Source organism: Vidua macroura, chromosome 11, assembly GCF_024509145.1.
Source record: "Vidua macroura isolate BioBank_ID:100142 chromosome 11, ASM2450914v1, whole genome shotgun sequence".
NCBI lineage: Eukaryota > Metazoa > Chordata > Aves > Passeriformes > Viduidae > Vidua > Vidua macroura.
Genome location: NC_071581.1, coordinates 18,267,570 through 18,288,883, shown reverse-complemented (window position 1 = coordinate 18,288,883; position 21,314 = coordinate 18,267,570). Strand labels below are relative to the sequence as shown.

The following is a 21,314-nucleotide window of genomic DNA, read 5'->3' as shown; positions in this document are numbered from 1 at the left end:
GGCTCCCCTCCCTCAGGGCCCCGTGCCCGCTGCCGGCGGGGCAAGCGGCCGAGCCCGGGCCGCTCCCCCGGTCCCGCGGGTCCCTTCGGCCACCGCCACCGCCGGCCCCGCCTCGCCCCGCCGCCATCGCCGCCGCCCGCCGGCGCCGCCCCCGCCCGCCCCCGGCAAAGATGGCGTGGCGAGCGCTGCGGCGGGTCGGGCCGGTGCTGGCGCCGCGCTGCCCGCGCCTCCCGCTGCCGCCGCGGGAGCCCGCGGCCCGCAGGCTGGGCACCAGCTCGCTACTGCTGGCCGGTGAGTGGCGGCCCGAGGGAGGGAGGGAGGTGCGCGGCGGGCGGGTGGGACGGCGGCCCGGTGCTGCGGGGAGCCGGCGGTGCCTGTGCCCGGGACGGTGGGCACGGTGGGCTGCGGGGGCTCGCCCCGGTCCAGCCCGCGGGGGAAGCCCCCGCCAGGCGGGGCTGGGTGTGCGGAGCGGCCGGAGTGCGGGTCCCGCTGGCGGCCCCGGGCGGCAGCCGCCCTCTGTCCCTCTATCCCTCCCTCCTCCCCTGCCTCCCGCCGTGCCGTGTCCCGGCGGCCCCTCGGAGCGCGATGCTGCAGCCGCCCGGAGCCCCCCGGTGTCGGCGGGGCCCGGAGAACCTCGCAAGATGGCTGAACCCCCGAGCGCCCCTCACCTGCCCCGGGCGCGCCTGGCACTCCCGACCGCGCTCCCACAGGAGCAGCTTCACCTCCGTTAGTTGGCCAGAAACTTTTAACCTCATCTCCACACTGCAGTTTCGAGCAAAGCGGCTCAGTCCCCTCTGGGAGAGGGGAAAGAGGCTTCGCAGAGAGGGCCGAGCGGGGAGCACACCAGCTTGCCCAAAGTAGCGGATCACTTTTCCTGGGATCGCCGCTCACAAAGAGCTCGATGTTGGCTCCAAGGAGCATCAGCAGCACAAGAAAGGGGCAGGGGTGGGTGTCTGGCGAAGGCAGAGCCGCAGCAGGGACTGGCGTGGGCAGCCAGACAGACCCAGCCAGGCTTGCAGGGCCCTGAGCCGCTCTGGCTCCTGTGCAGCCACAGCTGCACGAGCGGCACGGCAGCGCATGGACCCGTGCATCAGTGCTTGCTGTGATTTTGCATTTGGTGTACTTAATTCTGAAAGCATCTACTGCTGTCAAAGCTCTCTTTGAATGGAAGTTACCCACGAAAGTCTGAAAAAGAGAACCTGTGGTACTCTAACAAACAGAAATGTTTAAAAAGTGGGCAAGAAGAGGAGGAGAATAGGCTGTAAAAATAATGACTACCACTAAGAAGAGTTCATCCATTTCTTTCCAGACAATCTTAAACCTACCTGTTTAATTGCCTTCTGCTGCAAGTGAAAGAAATATTATTTATTGTTCATTACTTGCAAACTGAGTCAAGATCTAAGCTGTTTTTCACTATTCTGGCCAAGGTACCCATTGTTTTTCTACATATATCACTTGAAGGAATAACAAACAGTGCTTTTGTTTGAGGCAGAGAGGAAAAGTTTTGTATGCCTCTTTGTGGAGGTGTGAGTTCATTCTTCAGATATATATGAAATACTTAATAGAGGCAGATTGCACTGAATGAAGGGCTGAGTTCAGAGTGTGCTAGTTAAACTGAAACCAAAGTCCTGTTGAAATGAATGAAGCTAGAGTAAATTCTGCTGCTCTTCTGTAAAAGAATGCAGAGAGAGATTTGGTATGCATTGACATTTCATATTCCTTTAGGTTGATTTATTTAATGGGCCGACCACATAAGCTCAAAGTTCAAATTTTGAGATTACTTATTAACTGTTTTTAATTTGACCTTTACTTTATTTGCAGTGTTTTTTGTTGCATGCTCAGAATTTTAATTTTTCACGTTTTTATTGTTTTGGTTTGTTGGGTTTTTTTTTTCCTTTTGTCCTACAAGAAAGTTACACGCTCTTCTAACTGTTCGGGACATTTCACTGCTGTATTCCTAACTAGTATGAAAATCTTCTGGTTTTTTTATTAGCCTTGCTTTAAAAACAGATTCCATACACTATTATTATCCTGAATAACAATGTACTGGTTGGCTTCTTTGTGCAATGTGTAACATCATTAATGTCCAGCTTGAGCTTGAGATTTGTCAATTGTCATTCCCCATTCTTACGGTTCATTACTCATTTCCAATAGAATCCCCATGAGTTTAACATCTTGACCCAAAATGATTTGAGACATTTAAGACTGTTCATTAGAGTGTGTAATGAGATTTTTTTTTTTGTAGTTATAAGTAGTGCTAGATGAAATTCTGTGGATTTTGACTGATAATTCATGGGAAAATACTTCATGTTTACAGTTGACTCATGTTTGTTTGTGTATTATACTTGCAAACCCACATATTGTTCTACTGAGCTCTATAATATTTGGGCCCTAAGACAAACCATTTTATCTGAGACTTCCTACTCTTGAACTTTTCAGACACAAGAGGATCACTGCAACTGAAGAAGCTTAAAGTATTGACTGTCTGGAAAGATTTTAGCAGGTCTACAGTGAGAGCTTCTGTTTTCCTTCATGTACAATTTTAGAAAATACACAAGGAGTATACCAGTATACAGGTGCAGAAGTGTAATTTCTCTGGTGTTTGCCTTAAAGAGTTCAGCCCACAGGATGAGCTTGAGAGGAGAGTTGAACTCAAAAGGAAGGTGCAGCTGTACTACTGTGGCACTAATCACTCAGGGAGCTGTTTCAGAAGTTGCCTTTTCCAGTTTCTGCAACATCCCTTGCCTGACTGGATGGGTACTGAAAGAGGAAAATAAACATAAATTAATTACAATTTTTTTTTAAAGTAGGAAGGTATCTACAGGGATATTATGTAGAAATGAGAAAATGGACATGGCAGGCTGAAAATTCTCAGAGTAAGAAAAGTTCCAGGAAAAATGTTAGCAAGAAAAATGTTACTTGTTTCAGTAACTTCTTTTGAAGTTTCTCCATATGACTTTATAAAAACAATTGCCTATAATAAAGCTGTTTTGAATCTTCCAGATCTGAAATGTAAGGAGAATTGTAAACATGCTGTGAAAGGACTTAACAAGGTTTTAACAGACCTATTTCAAAGTGATACAGAATAACTACTGTGTTCTTCTCACAGTAACAATATTAACAGAGAGCAATTCTATTAAGTAGCAGTTGTCTGTACGAGTTGCCTTATTAATTTGTCCTGTATTAATTTGCCTTAATAATACACAGAACTGTGCCAGCTTTGCACTTTGAATGAGATGCTGTAATGCTCACAATGTTTCTAGAGTCACCAACACTGGCCTTCCCAGCCATAATAAGTAGTTATCAGAAATAAACACTAAATATGTTTGAAAAGCCACTGTGCTATCATAGAAATGTATAACTATGAGTAAAATACACATCAAAGCTTTAGATTTGCACTTCTGTTTGAAGTAGAACTGCTCTTTTTGCTCCTGTACTTTATCAGTCTCTAGATGATTGCACAGGAACTGATAATACTCTGAGCAGGACACCCAGTGAGCCTCTGCCCTGTCACTGAGCATGTTCTCTGAGCTTCTGTAAATTGCATGTGCTGGTTAAAATATTTTCCAAGAAAAATGAACAAACTCAGTGAAAAGCCCCACGGTTTAAGCCTGCAAATGTGTTACTGTATTTAAGCGAGCAACACGTCACTTCTTTCTGAAATGTCAGCTTTGTTTCCTTTCAGCCCGCAAATTCACAGACAAGCACGAGTGGATATCTGTGGAAAATGGCATTGGAACAGTAGGAATCAGCAATTTTGCACAGGTATTGATCCCTCTGCCCTTGCCCAGGTCTGCAATATTTATTTATGCCGAGCTGCTCAGTCCTTGCTCTTTGGACATTTACGGGGGTTTTTTTTTATTGTTTTAATTGCATATGCAACACAGTGAGCATTCTTTGTGATATTTGTGCCACTTCAACATTCTGATAAGGTCTCAATGGCTTCAGATTGAGCCTGTGGAGAGCTGAACTTGGTGAGAGATTTCAGTGTTCAGGTCTAAGCCTGGGCAGTTCGTGGCTGTGTGAAGAGGACATTATGTACGTTTTTAGGTCAAATTTCCTTTGGACACAAAGATGGTGAAATCCCTCTGGCTAAAGAACAGTTGTGAACAGATGTACAGCATGGCATATAGTTTTTACTCTAGGACAGGAATTCCTTTGGATTTTTTGTTCTCATGCAGGTACTTGATTTGGAATAGTCACAGGCAAATTCTGGGCAGTACGTAAAACTTAAAGAATGGGACAAGCTATCAATAAACGGAATTAATGTTTCTCAGAACAAGCAGCATTTCTTTTAATTACAAGTCTGTCAGTAATACTCTCTGGTCTTTTGTGAAATAGGATACATGTGTCAGGGAAGAGTTGAGACAATTTTTATGATGATAAGGGTCCCAGTTAAGTCAGTGAGGACAAACTGTGTGCTAACAGCTCTCTGTAGCTGATGCTAAGATCAGCAGATGTTATTCCTCATTCTGCCAGAAGAAATCTGCATATAAACTGAGCCTGAGGGTTATTAGCACTGCAATAGAGAAACAATAATTTGGTATTTGGGTCATGATAACACAGCAGTTTATTCACATTAAGTATTTGCTAAGAAAAAGTGAAAAATATGCAATCTGTAAAGAATGAGGACAATATTTAGAGACAGGGAATATTTATATGCAGATTCTAGAGTCACTGTAACAGTTCTCTCCTATATGTAGTTTTGTTAAATGTATGCTCTAATGCTTTTATTTTTCTTTTAAGGAAGCATTAGGAGATGTTGTTTACTGTAGTCTTCCAGAAGTTGGGACAAAATTGAGTAAACATGGTAAGTTTCAGTTCTAGTTGCTCCTGAAGTGATTATTCTACTCATCCCACTCTTCCCTGGCAAAGATAAATTTTCTGAAATAATATTTATGGTTACTAATACCATTGTAAAGCTCCTGGATGCAAAATAAATTCAGGTATTTCTACAAGAGACAGCTTTAATTTTCAGTTCTCACTGTCAGACTGTGCTTAACAGCAGAAAATACACACTTTTTAAACCATGAAGATATTGATTCAAAAATAAAGTATTAAAATATTTTTGTGATAATTTTATCTATACTCTGTTTTTAAAATATGATCTGAACTTTCAAGTGTTTATTTGTAATTCTCCAGTTATGCACTTTGTGAGTTGCATGATGTGAAACTTCTAATTGATATCAAGCTCTAATTTTTCTATGAATATAGAGACTCAGTAATTTTGAGGTATCAAATATGATCACAGTTTTTGCTTGTTAGTGATGTACAAGTTGTTACATTCTTCATCATCCAATTATGTAACTTTTCCTGTTAAAGAAAGTGAACATTAAGAGGTAGAAATTAAAAATCTTTCCCTGTATTATGGTGGAGAGCTGTCTCAGTAGTATAAGAAGAAAAAATTGTCATTATTTTGAGACAATTTTTTAAAAAGAAATGGGGGTTTATGAGGTAAAGTAGAAAGCCTTTCTTCTGCCATCCTTCTTGTGGAATAGATCCCCATCAAACTGTTTTGGCCAAATCTATTACACTGAATACTGACTGTTAGACAAAAGGTCTCTCTGTGTAGGATTTTAATTAGCCAACTTGTAGTTTTGCTTTATTTGAAGGAATTTAATTTCCATTTAAGTTCTTCTCTTTTCTACCCATTCTGGCCTCAGTCTAATTCCAGGCTTTCCCAGAACAAGTTGTTCTCAGATCCCTTGTCCTGGTGCCTATCTACTCTTGTGACAGCTCCCTGTTCCTTCAGCCTCTGTCTTGTTTGCTTGTGGCTGAGAGCTGCTCTGGATTAACTTTGCTCCAGGCACCATTTCCATAACTCCCTACAAAACAGGAAAAAGGGAAGAGCTGCTGGGTGCTTCCAGTGTGGTGCTTCTGAATACTAATGTGTGTTTTCCAGTGAGTGCAAATATAACTCTTGATAGTGTTTCTGAAGGAAAAATGGGATTGCTGAAATTGTGGCTTTGTTGATTTTGTAACCAAATTACAAATAAAAAGTTTTAAATTATAGATAAAAGGCATATTTCAGTCTCTTGCAGCAAGAGCTGGGTGTTGTTCCTTCTAAGTCAATATCATGTGTGCTGTGGGCTTCAGACAAAGGATTAACCAAATGTAAGGAATTCCTGTCCCTTCTGTAGTAGCCAGCTAGCACAAATTCCCCAGAATTCAAGAGCATAAACATCAAATTTCATAATGCTGATCCATGTCATAAAGTGGGTAACTTCAATCCGTTTTCTTGCATAAGATCAAGACATTTCTTCACTGGTTGGGTCATCACCAGGATGTCTGACTGAACAAATGGAAATGCTTTGTGTTTTCCCCTAGAAACATGCAATCATATTCTCTGTTTCAGATGAGTTTGGGGCTTTGGAAAGTGTGAAAGCTGCTAGTGAACTCTACTCCCCTCTCTCAGGAGAAGTGACTGAGATTAATGCTGCCCTTGCAGATAATCCAGGGCTTGTCAATAAATCCTGTTATCAAGATGGTAAGATGTCACTTCTATCTTTGAATAATGAATACTGTGTGGATTCTTGCTACTACAAATGGCTCTGCAATTCCTGTTTTTCCAGTTTAATGGTGTGGAGACTTAAATGGAATATACTGAATATAGTTCAAGCCCAGTAAAATTTAACATAAAAGCATTATCACAGTGTCTTCTTTGAACAGCTGTTTTACAACATCTTATTTTCAGATATATACTGTGGCTGAATTTAAATCTATTTGCCTTGACTGCATTTCTGGGTTTTGGGTCTTGTAAGAGTTCATGACACTGAGAGGTCAGGCTCCTTTATTCTTTCGAGACAGCATCTCCCTATGTTACTGTCACTAAATTACACAACTGCTCTGACTCAAAAAGTCATTTCTTATGATGAGTTGGTTGGTTATTCATTTTTTAAAATACTGAAATGTTGTTCTGCCTGCACAAAAACCTGGTTGATTCTTCAGTGATCCAAGGCTAGTTGTTCCTGCTGGGAATGCTTTCCTAAGGCAGTAACATGATTGAATTGTTCTTGTAGGATATTAGCAATTCTTTTTATTTTCCTAACTACAGGTTGGCTTATCAAGATGACTGTGGCAAACCCTGCTGAACTTGATGAACTGATGACTGAAGATGCCTATGAGAAATACATAAAATCCATTGAGGACTGAGCTGGAATAATGAAATAAATTCATATAAAATATCTCAGTGTAGTTTGTCATCAATTAAGGAAATACTGAATATCCAGTTTTGGCAACTTGAAAAATACCACTTAAGATCACATATACAAGACTATAAATAATTACAGTGATAAATGTGTTTCACATCTTTGTACCTGTGAGGATTTTTTATTGTGTTGTCTGATTCATGTAACTGCAGATGTTATCTATAATATTTTGGGAAACAAAATTCACTTGCTGAAATATATAGTTCCATAGAGTCATTTGACATCAAATTTAGTAACAACAGCCTAAACTTGTTAATTTTGTCATAGGCACATGACTGTTCTCATGACCTGGACTGTAGTTTTCCCTGAAATACTTTTCTATTGCTCCCAAACCACTGAAAAGCAGTGTCTTCCTAACCTACTCTTGTTATTCTTTCTTAGGGTTACAAAGATGATACCAAAAAAGGAGAAGCCATATCAACTACCTCTCTGCATGATTTTTATTTCTTTACAGAACTTATTAATCCTTTGATTTCCTTCTTTTTTAAATTTCTTTTTACTGTGTAATCAAGTAGTCCTGCCTTTGAGACAGGAGGGATGAGGGCCCTGCCTTCCCCTTTCTGTGCTTTCTTAGTGTGCAAAGCTCCTGCAGTGGTTGTTCATCAAGGTTCTACAGTGGGTTATTTAGGCTGTATTTTTGTCTAGTGAACACTACCTAAGTCACACATAATTAAGGAGTTCATTTTACGTCTTTTGCCTGGCAATTGTGGTGATTTCACCGGAGCAGGTACTTGTGGAAATAGTTTGACATACCATGTATCCACATGTGGCTGTATTTAAGATCAAGTAGCCAACTGCTCTAATGACATCACAGAACTGAATCCAAAACTTACCCTTTGCAAACCAGTGAACTAAAGCAGCTGATTCCATTAGACTTAATATTTAATGAATCCACAAATGTGAACTCAAAGTTGATGTGACATCTGATGGTAAGATGGAGTTGTACACACCTGAACTTTAGGAAAACACAATAGTACAGCAGAGTTTTGGTCTAAAACTTTTTCCCACAATTTTAAAATGGTTATTAGCAGCTAAGCACAAAATGGGAACAAACCCCAACGATTTAGGTAGATCTAAGAGGAAGCAGGGGAATGCTTAATTCATGTAAGATGACTAAAGCAAAATTCATGTTGCTTTGAAAGTTCCTTCTTTCTAAAGGGATGTGAATCACTCGCCTTCTAAAGTGCATAAATACACTGCTGGTAATATAGAAACCTTTGTAATGTATAAAAAGGGTTTCTTTTACGATCTGAAGGGATGTCAAAGTAATTGCTTTGGTGGTTTTTGGGTTTAAATCCTAGGAGCAAACCTTTGCTGCACAAGTCACACATCAAAGCCCTGCCAAGAGAGAATCCACTGTGTATTTAAGATGGTTTCATCTTCTCCACAGGAGTTAAACTGCAAAATGAGTAAGAGGAATGAGGGAGTTTGACTGTTCCAAAGGAGTTCTAACTTGGCAGTGGCTGATAAACAGAAGGCTCTTGTAAACCTAGTGCAAATGTTTTAAAAGCTCTCAGTACTTATCCATTATTCACAGTTCCATGCAGTATTTATTGTGACAACATTCAGGGCTCAGAGAGCTGGGAGCTTGGTCCCGGCCTCTTACAAACTCCCTGCCTCAGTTTGTCTTTTACCCCTTGTGCACTTCAGGTGGGAAAGAGAAAGTTTGTTTCAAATACAGTAAGTGTAGGCAAATGGAAGTAGGAATGCAGGAAAATATTTCTTGATACTGTTTCTTTCACCATCTTTTTTCCCACTTGGCTGGAGATTAACAGGCCCTTCATTCTTTGTCATGTAACACGTGACCCTTGTTGATCTCCCCTGTAGAGATTATAAAAATGTAACACATTTTTATACCATTTTCCCTTAAAATGTTTGTATTCTTTTATTTTAATTAATAAAATAGTAATTTCTGCAATGACCTAGGGAACCTGGGGAACAATAAAAGCTGGTGAACCTGTTCTCTTCTCAAACTTTGCCCATTTAAACTGTATTAACAGTTTACATACATGTGTGTGGATAAATGACAACTGTCTGGGAAAAGTACCTGAAACAGAATTCAACCTCTCTTTCATGGTGTACAGGTGGAAAAGTGATGTTCTGTAGCTTAAAGAGGAGGATCAAGAACATCTCTATCCCTAATTGTTTTACAATTTTATACAATTTTAAAGTGACTTATTCCTCTTAAAATGGGAACAATAGCAGCTAAGTACTATTGTTCCCTTTTTTTTTTTTTTTGTTTTTTTTTTGTTTTTTTTTTTTTTTTTTTTTTTGTTTTTTTTTTTTTGTTTTGTGTGGTTTATGCCAAGAGCTGTGGTGTGCTGTAGTTTAGGACAAATTATGTCTATTGGACCAAATATTTTTATACCTTTTTATAATTCACACAACTACCTGAATTATGCTGCTAAAACAATGTGTTTTTCCTTGTTTGATGTTTGCTACCCAAGCAGAGCTCCAAGCATCTCATGACTTCACTAAGTTCAGCAGCAGCAGGAAGCCTCAGGCAGACTACAAGAGCATGAATGCAGCACTTGCTGACATGAATCCACAACAAATGTGTTCATCAACATAAAAAGATGGAGAGAATGTGCATTACCTTTGGTCTATGACACAATTTTAAATGCTTTTGTATAAATTGTTGGGGACAACATCAAACTTGTTCACCAGTGTGTGCTCCTACAGAAAATTAATAAAAAGGGTGATTTCTTACAAAAAGAATCACTTTATCTGTGACCTCTTAAGTCTTGATCCTGAGCTTAAGAACTTAACAATTACAGAGTAATTTATACACATTATAGATTCAGTATAGAGAGATTTGCTTTACAGCAAGTTATAATTCCACAACAACTCTGTCTCCTGGGGGTTAATTATATCATCATCTTTCTTTGTACCAACACTTCCTCACTGTTCCACAAGTACCAACATCTTTATCTGCCCAATTATCTATCTGACTAATAGAAGCTAAACTTGGAACTAAGTTTTTCAATCCATATTTTATTTTCCAAGATTTTAATCAATGCCAGTCCCCAAAAGCTTGAATACCTTACATTTTGTCTGTTTTTTAGTCAGTGGGGTGCTGCATCTCTCTGTGACTCTTGGGCTTGTAATGTATATAAATAGAAATCATGTATTTATTACTTCTTACTAGAGAGAGAGAAAAAAAAAAAAACCAACAACATTTAAAACTAAAAGAACTAAAATACATCAAAACACTGCCAAGTGTTTTGATGAGCATAAAAGAAGGGCAATGTCATCTTCACTCTCATTAAATTAGCACTGAGACAACCTGTTAAGCAGCTCTGAATAGAAGTGCAGCAAATCTCAGTATCCAATGCTTGCCTGAACTGGTGTCTGCAGACAAGTGATGTCCTTTGGCTAAGGATTCTCTTTCCTTTTCCTTCACACTGATAGGTTGGGAATCTAAAATACCCCCGTGGAAATGGTTCCCATCACTGAGTTTTAATCTGCCAAACTGACACAGAAAGGACACGACATCCATCTTCAGCCCAGCCGAGTGAACAAACTGAACTGCAGCAATCAATCAACCTCTGGGCACACGAGGCTTTTCTGCTGTGGTGTGGGCAGCTCACACGGCAAAGAGGCAAAGGGGACTGCACCACCTGCACTAAGTATTCTGGAGGAGAGAAAGAAAACCTAAGAATATCGCAGAATTATTTAATAAACACAGGTCATCAGTGGAAAAAAATGCTTCAGGTCGCAAACGGTGCTCTGACTGAAATGACTGCAATTAAAAATAGGCATTATCGCACAAATTCACCACACGGTGGCACTTGGAACCTTGGAGCCGGGGCAGGGAGCTCCCGGGGCCGCAGGCTCAGCGCAGCTCCGGGGCCACGCACTCGCCCAGGGCAGCTGCAAGAGCAGCAGAAAAGATGAAGACACCATTGAAAATGTTTAAAACACACAAACACATTTCTCACAGCACTGCATGTAACAAAGAAATTAACTTAAACCTAGTTTCCTTGGACCCATCGTCATGTGACTGAACTGATGGAAAACAGCACCCTCGGGGATTGTATTTCCAGGGAACAGGACCTCATGCCTGTAAGGCAACATTAAAACACTCTCGAGCAACATCCAACCTTTGCAAATTGCCACCAAGATATGCTGCAGATGGCACAGACAAATTTTGAGAGCAGCTTAGGAGTGTCCTTTATGTAATTTTCTCCACTCTCTCCACACTGTGAGACAGTCTAAGAACAGTCCTTGGCAGGAGAATTGACTCTGTGGTATCTGGATTGCTTAGTTTGCCCCACAATATTGATGTCTCTCCCTGACAAAGCACAATTCAGTCACTTCAGACCTGATCTATTTTTAATGCAGTACAAATGTCCTACATCCTTTGCTATTAGGCTGTTTTATTTGTTAATTGTTTATAGTGTTTAATTATTTATGCTGTTGAAAGTATTTTGTGGAGAGAAACATTTAAATGCAGGTACAGCACTCGTACCTTTCTCTGCCCATGAAAGTCAATCCACAGGACAGGAGGATGAGTCTGCACTTCTCAGGACACAAACTTCTGCTTTCTGCCATCACCTGCCTCCCTTCTTTAGTGCGTGGGTCTGGATCAAGAGAAAATGACAGAATTAAGTGTCCAAGCTGTTCAGAGAAGTCCTCACTTGTGCCACAACTGGAAAGGCAAAGCCAGTGATAAAAGCAGTGTAAAATCCCCCTTGTAGAGCTCCTTTTTCCTGCAGTGTATCACTCTCATCCACAATGGTTATTATTATCATTAGTAGTAGGACTGTCTGAATACTTATTTTAATTCCTGTTATTAATAAGACTATCTACAACATGTAATTCTGATTAATCATCAGATGAATTACCATACTGTCCCATGGAATAATGAACTAAAAGAAAAATTAATCCAAGAACAATATAAAACTACATTAAACTTCATTATAATCTTCACTCAGAACTGTAATCTCATTACTTTAGGACCATTCAAGTATAACAGCAGTTTTAAATTCAAAGCATATTCCTTACCAAAAGAAATCTAAATTACACTCTGTGATTCTAACTAATGCAGTCTAATATTTATGTAATGGTATGTTAAGAAAATAGTTCTGGATTCTGTAATTTATGTGGGCTAAGAGTTCATTTTTACTTGAACAGAAAGATTAGATGGATGTTAAATCATGAAAAATCCCTCTGGAAAAAAAAAAAAAAGAAAGAAAGAAATCTAGGGCTAATATTAATTACTGAACCCTTCCAAAGAAACACATGCACAAAAAAAAAATATTATTAATGAGACAGCTAGGCAGATGTTTCTGAAAGAGGATAGAAAAATAAGTTGTACCAATTACATGAGAACAAACACAGAACATTTTTTCTCCTTGCAGCTATATGGCTTTTTATCTGTATTATAAAAAAGGCTTAGAAAGTGTTAGTTAAAGAAAAGCTGAAAACTTTTCTTGGCATTGCAAGAGAAGATGCTGAACACACTGAGAGATTGAATAGCAGCACATCGTAACAATTCAAGAAACAAGTATTTTAAAGTAGGCAATGGACAGAGAAAGAATATTTGGAAGAATGCTTGGGATCATTTAGCTGATAGAGGGACAGCCTCAGCTCTGCAGTTCAGGCAGCCCTTCCTCAACCACAGAATGCTGAAATGGGACTGAAAAGGTGCTATTGAAACAAGACAATAAAAACTGCCATATGCTTTTACATCCACTCCCATCCCATCCACAACCAGAACTCCTCCTGCAGCTTCCACGGAGAACGCTCAATGGAGACATGCTCAAGACAGGCTGGGAAATGTGTCCCAAATATCAGGTATTTGTCTCAGATTTGCAGGTACATCCCAACATGCACAGTAGAGGTTTTGGAACATCGCTGCTTCAGATCCTCAACAAAAAAGTCATCATGGTTTGTGGATTAAGTAAAAAAAAAAAAAAAGAGTTTATAGTCACCACATGCTCATGATTTGTCTCATTAATTTTTAATGGCAGCTAGAAGCTACAGGTTTATAAATATCTCTTTTTCATAATTGTGACAAGCAGTGACTAGATGCAGTTTTGGTGGAAAATTTTCTGAAATACTGTAAGGCTAGGTAAATTACAAGGCATTATTAGAAAATGTTGATTTTGACTTTTGGTGATATTACATTAACTTTTACAAACATTAGAAACAAACATTATTTGGTGAAATAGAAACATTGCAGAAGACACTACAACTAAAAGTAATTTACTAGTCAAGTACAGAGTTAAGTAACAATCTTTTTTTTCAGAATGAAGTCACAGTAAATCAAAGAAACAGTAATAAAAACCTTCATGTTGAAGAACACTCTCTTCAACAGACAGAACCTCTGTTTGTGTAACGCTACAAGGGAGGAGTTGGGTTTGTTCAAACCTCTCCAAGAACAGCAATTCTGTCACAGCAATTTTCCTGCAGTGCAACCTGGATTCGTGTCAAGATGTTGGCAGGTTTTGCACCCAGGGTGCCCCTCCATGAAGGAGGCACAGGAGGTACACAAATATTTTTTATACCACAGTTCAGAGACTTGACACATGAGTAATCCCAGCCAATTTTAGTTTGACTACTTTTGATCAGCTTTACAAACACACTTATCAGCTCTTTGCGTTTAAAAGTGTAGCACAAATTGGCTTTTTAAGATACAGTAATACAAAACATTTTGAAACTCACAACAGTAACACAACTTTTGTCCTAGAAGGTGATAAGTGTAATGTGTGCGACTTGATTATGCAATGTTATGAAATATTGTCTTGTTATTGATATTCAGAGGAGTTTCTTATGATTTAGTGAAGTCAGGTTAGACAAAAAAGAGCCTAAAGTTGTAACACCATTTAAGACACACAATTTCCTTAATGACACTTTAAACAGAGTATTCTATACATAACACACTGATACATGAACTACACCAGTCAAGTTAACCCCTATAAAAACAGGTGCATCATAGAATTGCATAGAAAGAAATCCCTGGCATTAATAGCTTGCACTGGAGACTAGGACTTTCTCCCTGCCTTTCTAGATCAAAGCACACATGTTTTTTAAAAAGCACATCTCACACTTGACATTATTCTTAGCTATATTCTTTGGAATCACTAGTGCATATGTAATTTCAAGCAATTTTTATACTTCATGCTCGTGTTTAATATGTAAAAAATGAAAATTGCAAGGAAAAAATTTCCCTGCTTTCCCCTCCAAAAATCTAATGTAAAATATTCTTCCTATGTAGCATAAAAATAAAATCAAATCTTTCCTCAACAACAGAGGCCTCAAGCAAAAGCCAGAGTGATTAATGAAGAGGATATTCATATGAGATGGGGAAACCCAGGGTCAAAAATCCTTTCTGTGAGGGTATTTTCAAACAGTATTTGTAACTTGGATAAAGAAAACCTCCAAGCAGTAGCCAATGGTTTTAGCTCAGTATCCGCTTTGCTCATGGAAGACCTACATTCAAGCCCATACACAGATGTAAGGAAATACCTTATCACTTCTTTATTTTAGGTAATTTTCTCCTATCAGCTGAACCTGAGAAAACCTTCACTGAAACAGGTGTGTTTCCCTGAACATGTTTAATTTTGAAATACACCACTGTCTTCCATTTTAAACAAAATACTGATCAGCTCTACATAAGGCCAGTGGTCTTTGTTTTACAGCAATATTGACTGACTATATTTACTTCTTGCCTTGAACTATTTATTTTGAAAAATCCTTAATTTCAGTGCTCAAAAATATTTCCATTCCATTAATAATCCTTCTACTTACTCCAAGCATGTGCACGTGGAGTCTGTACAGGAAACAGAATTACCGAGGATTTGCCAAAAAGCCACGCAGAATAGCTGGAAGGTAAAAGTAATTAACTTCAGGCATTCTTTGCACTGAGCACTTTTGTTTAATGATATAAACCCTGCAGACAGATTAAATCCATCAAAAAAAAAAAAAAAAAAATTAACAGTATGCATTATGCAGCATCAGGTAAGTAACAGTAAAAGTTGAAAAGGCCAGGTCTCCATAGACAGATTTCATAGAAAACTAGAACTTCTGGCTTCAGATAGAATATAGATTTAGAATATTTGTGCAAGAAGTGAATATGTACAACAAACACACTCTGTTATATTCACTGTAGTCACAACTGGTTTCTATTTTACATAACTACATAAATGCAGAGGTGCACCAGGAAGACATATTTCTGACTGACATTTCTTTCACTGTAATATGGGAAAATATTATCAAATCCTTCTGGCTGCTATAGATACACAATTTCTGGCATAGCTAAAAATGTGTCAGGAATTAGGATTATTTTATTTTTGTAAAAATTTCATTTTAATGACCAGTTCATTATTGGACTTGTGGTGGGAGAGCTAAGGAACACGTGAGCTTTATTTCTAGGAAACGCTGAAAGGCACATAAAAATTTGAATATATGATATGTTCAAAAAATCAGATTCTGAGTATTCTGCAGGTTACTTTACATTAAAATTAGCAGCTGCTTGCCTGTTGGCATTATGGAAAAACATTTCACATATCTGTAAAGGGATGATGCTCATGCATGAACAGACATTTGTTCATTCAAGTGATAGATTTGCCCCTCACATCTGCTGAAACAACTGAGTGTGCACTTACTCTGTTGTTTACTGAGATACCGAGGCACACACATTCACATCAAAAAGTTACTTGGTAAAAGGAGAAAAAAATTAATTTACCTGAAATTATGTACATTTAGTGAAAGCAAATACAACACCTTCAGTTACTGATTTTATGCTAATAAATAATATGTTTAGCTAGCTGAAATTCCATTTATGGTCGCTTAATAGTTCTCATTTGTTTTAGGATTTCTAATAATTAGGGTAAATCTCCAAAATAATGCCACAGAAGGCATAGAGTCACATGCAAAAACCCTACCAGTTCCAGTGTGAAGCAGCAAACACCCATGTCTATCAGACATACAGTACAACTTGACTAGCTGGATAAATGAGCCCACAAAACAACATGGCACATTTCATAAAGCTACAACTTTGCACCATAAATGACAGACACATTTTTACACCTGCAGAGAGATAAGCAATGAATAATTCACTTACAACTGAAGTACACAACCAAAGGATTATTGCCTTGCCTAAACCATCCTGGTATCACTTGGAAAGGGAGGGGGCATGGACCCCATTCATGCATTTAAAACCATTTTTTCCAGAAACAGATTGGCTTGAAAATTTCCAAATATTTAACTTTGCTTGTGAAAGTTTTTTTCTTGAACAGTATTCTTTAGAAATACAATTTTGAAATGATGTTTTGCTCAAGCTCCCAATAAAATAAGTGGTGTCCTGCCAACTTGAAAATGACCCCCTTTAACACAGGTTTTTCTCCTCAAAGTCATTGTTTATGTATTATATAAATATCATTTGATGTTGCTATTTCATCTCCACTTATCACAGTGCTTCTAGAAAGTATTAGATGGAATAGATGGGCTCAGATTGAAATCTAATGGATTGAAAACATGAATGCTGCCAGTGGAAAAATACTCCCAACCACTGAACTGAACACATATTTGGAAACGTGAATAAACCTTTCTCAGAAATAAATTCATGTGATAGAAGTGCAAGTGTGTAATTGAAGTAGCACGGTTTTGGCATATGCTCCTGATAAATGAAAACCCCTCAATCTCCTTCCACAATTTTCATCAATAGCATTCTCTGGTCAAAGCTGGCTGGGTGCAGCCTTCCCTTTCCCAGGCATTACAATGGAACTGTCTCTAAACCTTCTACAAGACCAGGTCTTTTACTGGACTTGCACATGTCTCATCAATAATCTCTGATCAAGCCCACAAAGTTACTCACAAAATTTAGGTTAAGGTCAGGAAAAACTGCTTGAAAGCTCAAGAGACTGTTTTGTAAAACCCTCTCCTAGTATGCTTCCAAAGGTTGAATATTCAGATTTGTGTTTGGCAAAGGTGGCCACAAATAAAAGAATAATATCTGAACAGTATTATAAAGATGTAGCCCAATTCTGCCTGCAAAATTCCAACCAAAAACAACAGTAAGTTCACCTAAATCATGATCAAAAATAAAGTGAAATACAACAACCTCCTTGTGCACTTGATGCAGGTACATCCACTTAAGTAATCCAAATTGGAAGTGTTGAAGCCACAGGTGCTAGAAGGAGATTTTTAAACTTTTTTATAGACTTTTAGAGATTGTTGGAGACCAGCATATGCTGCATAAATCAAATTACAATGAAAACTACATAAATCAAACAACAATGAAAACTACCAATCGCTGGAAAATAATCTTGGAGGTCTAGAATTGCTCAGTGTTAAAAATGCTTTTTAGCACTGTGTTTTTTAAAGCCATTGAAAAAATAAACAGAAAATCCTGTTAAAACTTCATAAGCAGAGTTGCAGCATCAGTTGATCTAAAATGCATAGAAACTACTTTTTTTCTCCAAGCATTTTCATTAGTCCAAATAGCTGCTGTTGGCTCACTCTGTCAGTTAAAAAGGCCAAGCTCTGGAAAGTTACAACACATAAATAAATGATGGTTTGCTATATTTCTACCAGATTTCAAAGTGCTCTCAAATGGAGACAAGTCCTTTTCCTTCTCTCCAGTATTAAGGCTCTTATAAAAAGTAAAGTTCAACTAAAAGACACTTGGGCTTGCTTTATCAAATACACCACTTAATATGCTTTAATCATGAACATTTTAAGACCCTAGCTGTGCAATTCTAGCTTTATAAATGTGTTCTAGTAATTTACAGGATTACTGTATTACAAGATGGGGACCTTAATATACTAAAATGTGAAATACTCAGTAGATGCTGACAGTGTATTTCTATTAAGTTTAGTTTCATTAAAAGCACAGGGATTAGGACACTGACTGGGAAATTAAAACCAAGCTACCAATACTACAGAAAGTAGCCTTGCTATTACTTCCATTAAATCAGAACCAGCAATCTAGAGAAATGAAATTAAATATTCTTTTCCCATTGAGTTTCCAGACCTCTTTTCCCCCAGAATTTATAAGTTTAATTATTCTCACTGAATCAGACCCTCAGGAGATAAAACTGCTCTCAATTCTCACCAGAGTCAAAAGGTTCTGCAAGAACTCTTTACTCCAGACATTTCTCAAGCTGCTTGGGACCCTTAACCCTTCCAAGAAACACAAAAATGCAGTTTAAAAAAATTGCATTTCATCCCAAAACAACCTACAGAGAATTCAAAACCTAAAGGCCTGGTCTTACAGCCCTTCACAACCAGAAAATCACACTGACATGGTTTTGCCACTGTCATTATATTTGCAGAGGCCCCACTCCAGCAAACACATTCATGCCTCACTCCTGGAAAATTAGCACCCAGATTTGGCACCAGCACAACCTGTATTCAGCTGAACTTCTGAAAAAGCATGTTTAAAAAGGAAAATGCTTTGTTTAGTGCTAATATAATTTAAAACATACCTTTGAAGGCAGAAGTCAGTATGCTGTGTAATTTTGATTGATACACTTTCATACGGCAAGGTAGAACTTTCTTTGATTTCTTTGATTAAACCTCACCAGTTTTGTAAAATCCATCACTTACTGAAATTATTATGAAGAATTTGGAGCAGAAAATTCAGAATGCAGGCTCCTGCACCGATACTGTTTAATTAAACTGTCAAAAGGAATAAAAATGAAGGTGTTGCCCATGATGCAGACTGGAATTACGAATTCAACTCCTGTCGTCTCTCGTTCTTTTGGTGCAATTCCACGACTTGCCTGCTGACCTGAACACAAGCAGCTCTGTGGGACCAGTCCTACTGAAACAAACACCAGATCCTAACAAACTTTCCCATCAACGTACCACACAAATTCTAAACCAAAACACTTTCTTTTAAAAATCTCTCAGTGAGTTGTGTTTCAAATTGGATGCGATGCTATTTTTCTGCTTTCTAACTATGATTAAATACTTGAAACAGGGTTCAAAAGTAAAAAAATAAAAAAAAAAAACCAAAAAAACCACTTTGCTTTAAATCGAATACTTTCACTGCATAATGAAACACAGCTACGCCTTGGGGCATCCATACTTTTGTCTTTTTGGGTTCAAAACGAATCTGTCCCTCAGCCTGCACTATCAGGCCCTTGACCCCGCGGGACAATTAACACGAGCGGGTCAGCGAGGCGCTGAGGGCCGATCCAGCCCTCGCCGGAGCCGGGCTTTGCTTGAGCAGGATTAGGCAAATAGGAGGGAGGGATGCCCTGCGGCAGTGCCTTCCGTGCAACCTGCTGAGGTGACAGCAGCTCAGCCTGACCTCCGGGACCGGGAGGATGTGCATTCACCCGCTCCTGACCAGCAAATCCCGCACACTCCCGGCCCCTGTCACCGGAGCCCGGCCGGCAGCCGCTGCTTTGGTGGAAGCCACAGTGCTCGGGACACCGAGGGGAACCCGCGCCCGGCCTCCCTGCCCACACCCCGTGAGCGCCTGGGAGGCGAGCCAGGGTTCCCCCCGGCCCCGCTAGTGACACAGAAAACACAGATTACCCCTCTGTAAACAGAACTCCGGAAAACTCCTGCGGGCGGCTCGCGGGGAGGCGGCGGGGCAGGCGCCGAGGGGAGCGCGCCGAGCTCCCCCGGGAGGGCTCCCCCGACCCTGCGCGGGCTCCGCGCTCCCCCGTTTCAGATGAAGTGGATCCAGGCAGAGCTGTCGGGGTCCTGCGGGGGCCCTGCGGCGGGCGGGACGCGCTGCCGGCCCCGCAGCCGGTAGTTCTTGCCCTCGTTGTTGTCCCAGTACTCGGCGCCGGCGACGCGGTAGCGGACGGCGAACTCCAGCGTGGTCTCGGCGGCGGCGGCGGCGGCGCCCAGAGGCAGCAGGAAGGCGAAGCGGTCGGTGATGCCGTCGGCCGGCGCGGGCGGCTGGTACGTGGCGGCAGCCTCGGCGCAGCTGGCCCAGCCATTGAGCGTGTAGCGCACCGACACCACCTTCTCGTAGGCGAGGTTGAGGACGCGCACGGCCCCGCGCAGCGCTGCCGGCTCTGCCCGCACCCACTCCAGCCTCACCTTGTGCTGCCGCACCCGCTCCGCGAAGCCGGGGCTGGCGCCGGGCTGCGGCGGGAACAGCGGCTCCAGCAGCGGCGGCGGCGGCCCGAACAGCACCGGCTCTAGGTCGCCCAGCGCCGGCGGCTTTCTGGTCTTGAAGAGGTCGGCGGGGCGCGGCGTCGGCGGCGCGGGCAGCGGCACCCGCGGCAGGTCGGCCTCGCAGAAGAGGTGCACGGAGGTGAGCTCCAGCCCCAGCGAGTCGGCGAACCGCACGGTCTTGCGGCGCGACGGGCTCTGCTGTAGCGCGGGGCGCAGGCTGCGGTCGCCGGGCGTGGGCAGCGACTTGGCGCGGCGGCGCTGCGTGGGGCTGGGGGGCACGGCGGGCAGCGTGGGCTCCCGGCCGCGGGTCGGCGGCGGCTTCTCGCCCGCCGCTTCCCGCACCACGGGCGTGGGCGCGGCGTCGCCGTCGGGGCTGCAGCCCGCCCTGCATTGCTCGGCCAGGCTGCCATAGAGGCAGGCGCTGCAGCTGAAGTTGCGCGGCAGGTAGAGCCGGGGCGGCGGCCCGGGCACCGAGCTGTGCAGCGAGCCCGCTTTATCCATGGGGTGCCGGCGGGATCGGCGGCGGTGCCGGCGGCTGGCGCGGCACCCGGGGCTCCTCCTCTCGGACCGCGGCGTGCGGATGGCGAGGCTTTAGCGCCCGGCCCGCGGGCTCTGTCTCTCGCCCGGACCCAGCGGGATGCCGTCGGCGCTGTCCAGGTCGCGGCCGGCCCCGGGGGATGCCGGCGGGTGCATGTGTGCGGGGGCGGCGGCGGGACCGCGGCGCTCTGGCCGCTGCCGCTGGTGACGTGCCGCGGTCAGGCAGCGACACACGCCCCGAGCCATCCTTCCTTCCCCATGGCTCCCACCCGCCCCAGTGCCCGCCTCGGTGTCGGCCTCGCCACGGTCCCTAACTACACCCCGCGGCTCCCCCTTCCCGCTCTCCTCGGTACCGCGGCTACGCCGTCCCTCTCCTCCTCCTCCTCCTCCTCCTCTCCTCGCTCTGTTCTGGGTCTTTCCTCGAGGATCTCATCCAAAAAGAGGAGGCGGCAGGGATTCCCCAGTGGAAGCATTAAAATT

The 21,314-nt window shown here is 41.9% G+C and overlaps 2 protein-coding genes across 2 annotated transcripts; one reads left to right on the top strand and one right to left on the bottom strand.

Moving 5' to 3' along the window:
* The first annotated feature begins 159 nt into the window (after positions 1-159).
* GCSH (glycine cleavage system protein H) lies at positions 160-7,184 on the top strand. Its single transcript, XM_053986989.1, has 5 exons — positions 160-291; positions 3,686-3,765; positions 4,747-4,810; positions 6,356-6,487; positions 7,055-7,184. Exons 1-5 carry the CDS (start codon positions 171-173, stop codon positions 7,150-7,152), a joined length of 495 nt encoding a protein of 164 aa, XP_053842964.1. The 5' UTR covers positions 160-170; the 3' UTR covers positions 7,153-7,184.
* Positions 7,185-19,838: 12,654 nt separating this feature from the next.
* On the bottom strand, positions 19,839-20,798 carry LOC128812556 (protein phosphatase 1 regulatory subunit 3E-like). Its single transcript, XM_053986988.1, has one exon. It carries the CDS (start codon positions 20,796-20,798, stop codon positions 19,839-19,841), a length of 960 nt encoding a protein of 319 aa, XP_053842963.1.
* Between the last annotated feature and the right edge of the window lie 516 nt (positions 20,799-21,314).

What these genes read in the sequence shown, in the direction of transcription:
- GCSH (XM_053986989.1), top strand. Translation starts at nt 171, where the DNA reads ATGGCGTGGCGAGCGCTGCGGCGGGTCGGGCCGGTGCTGGCGCCGCGC. An exon ending in GAATCAGCAATTTTGCACAG is followed by an intron (nt 3,766 to 4,746) that starts GTATTGATCCCT and finishes TTTTCTTTTAAG; the next exon opens with GAAGCATTAGGAGATGTTGT. An exon ending in GACAAAATTGAGTAAACATG is followed by an intron (nt 4,811 to 6,355) that starts GTAAGTTTCAGT and finishes TCTCTGTTTCAG; the next exon opens with ATGAGTTTGGGGCTTTGGAA.
- LOC128812556 (XM_053986988.1), bottom strand. Translation starts at nt 20,798, where the DNA reads ATGGATAAAGCGGGCTCGCTGCACAGCTCGGTGCCCGGGCCGCCGCCC.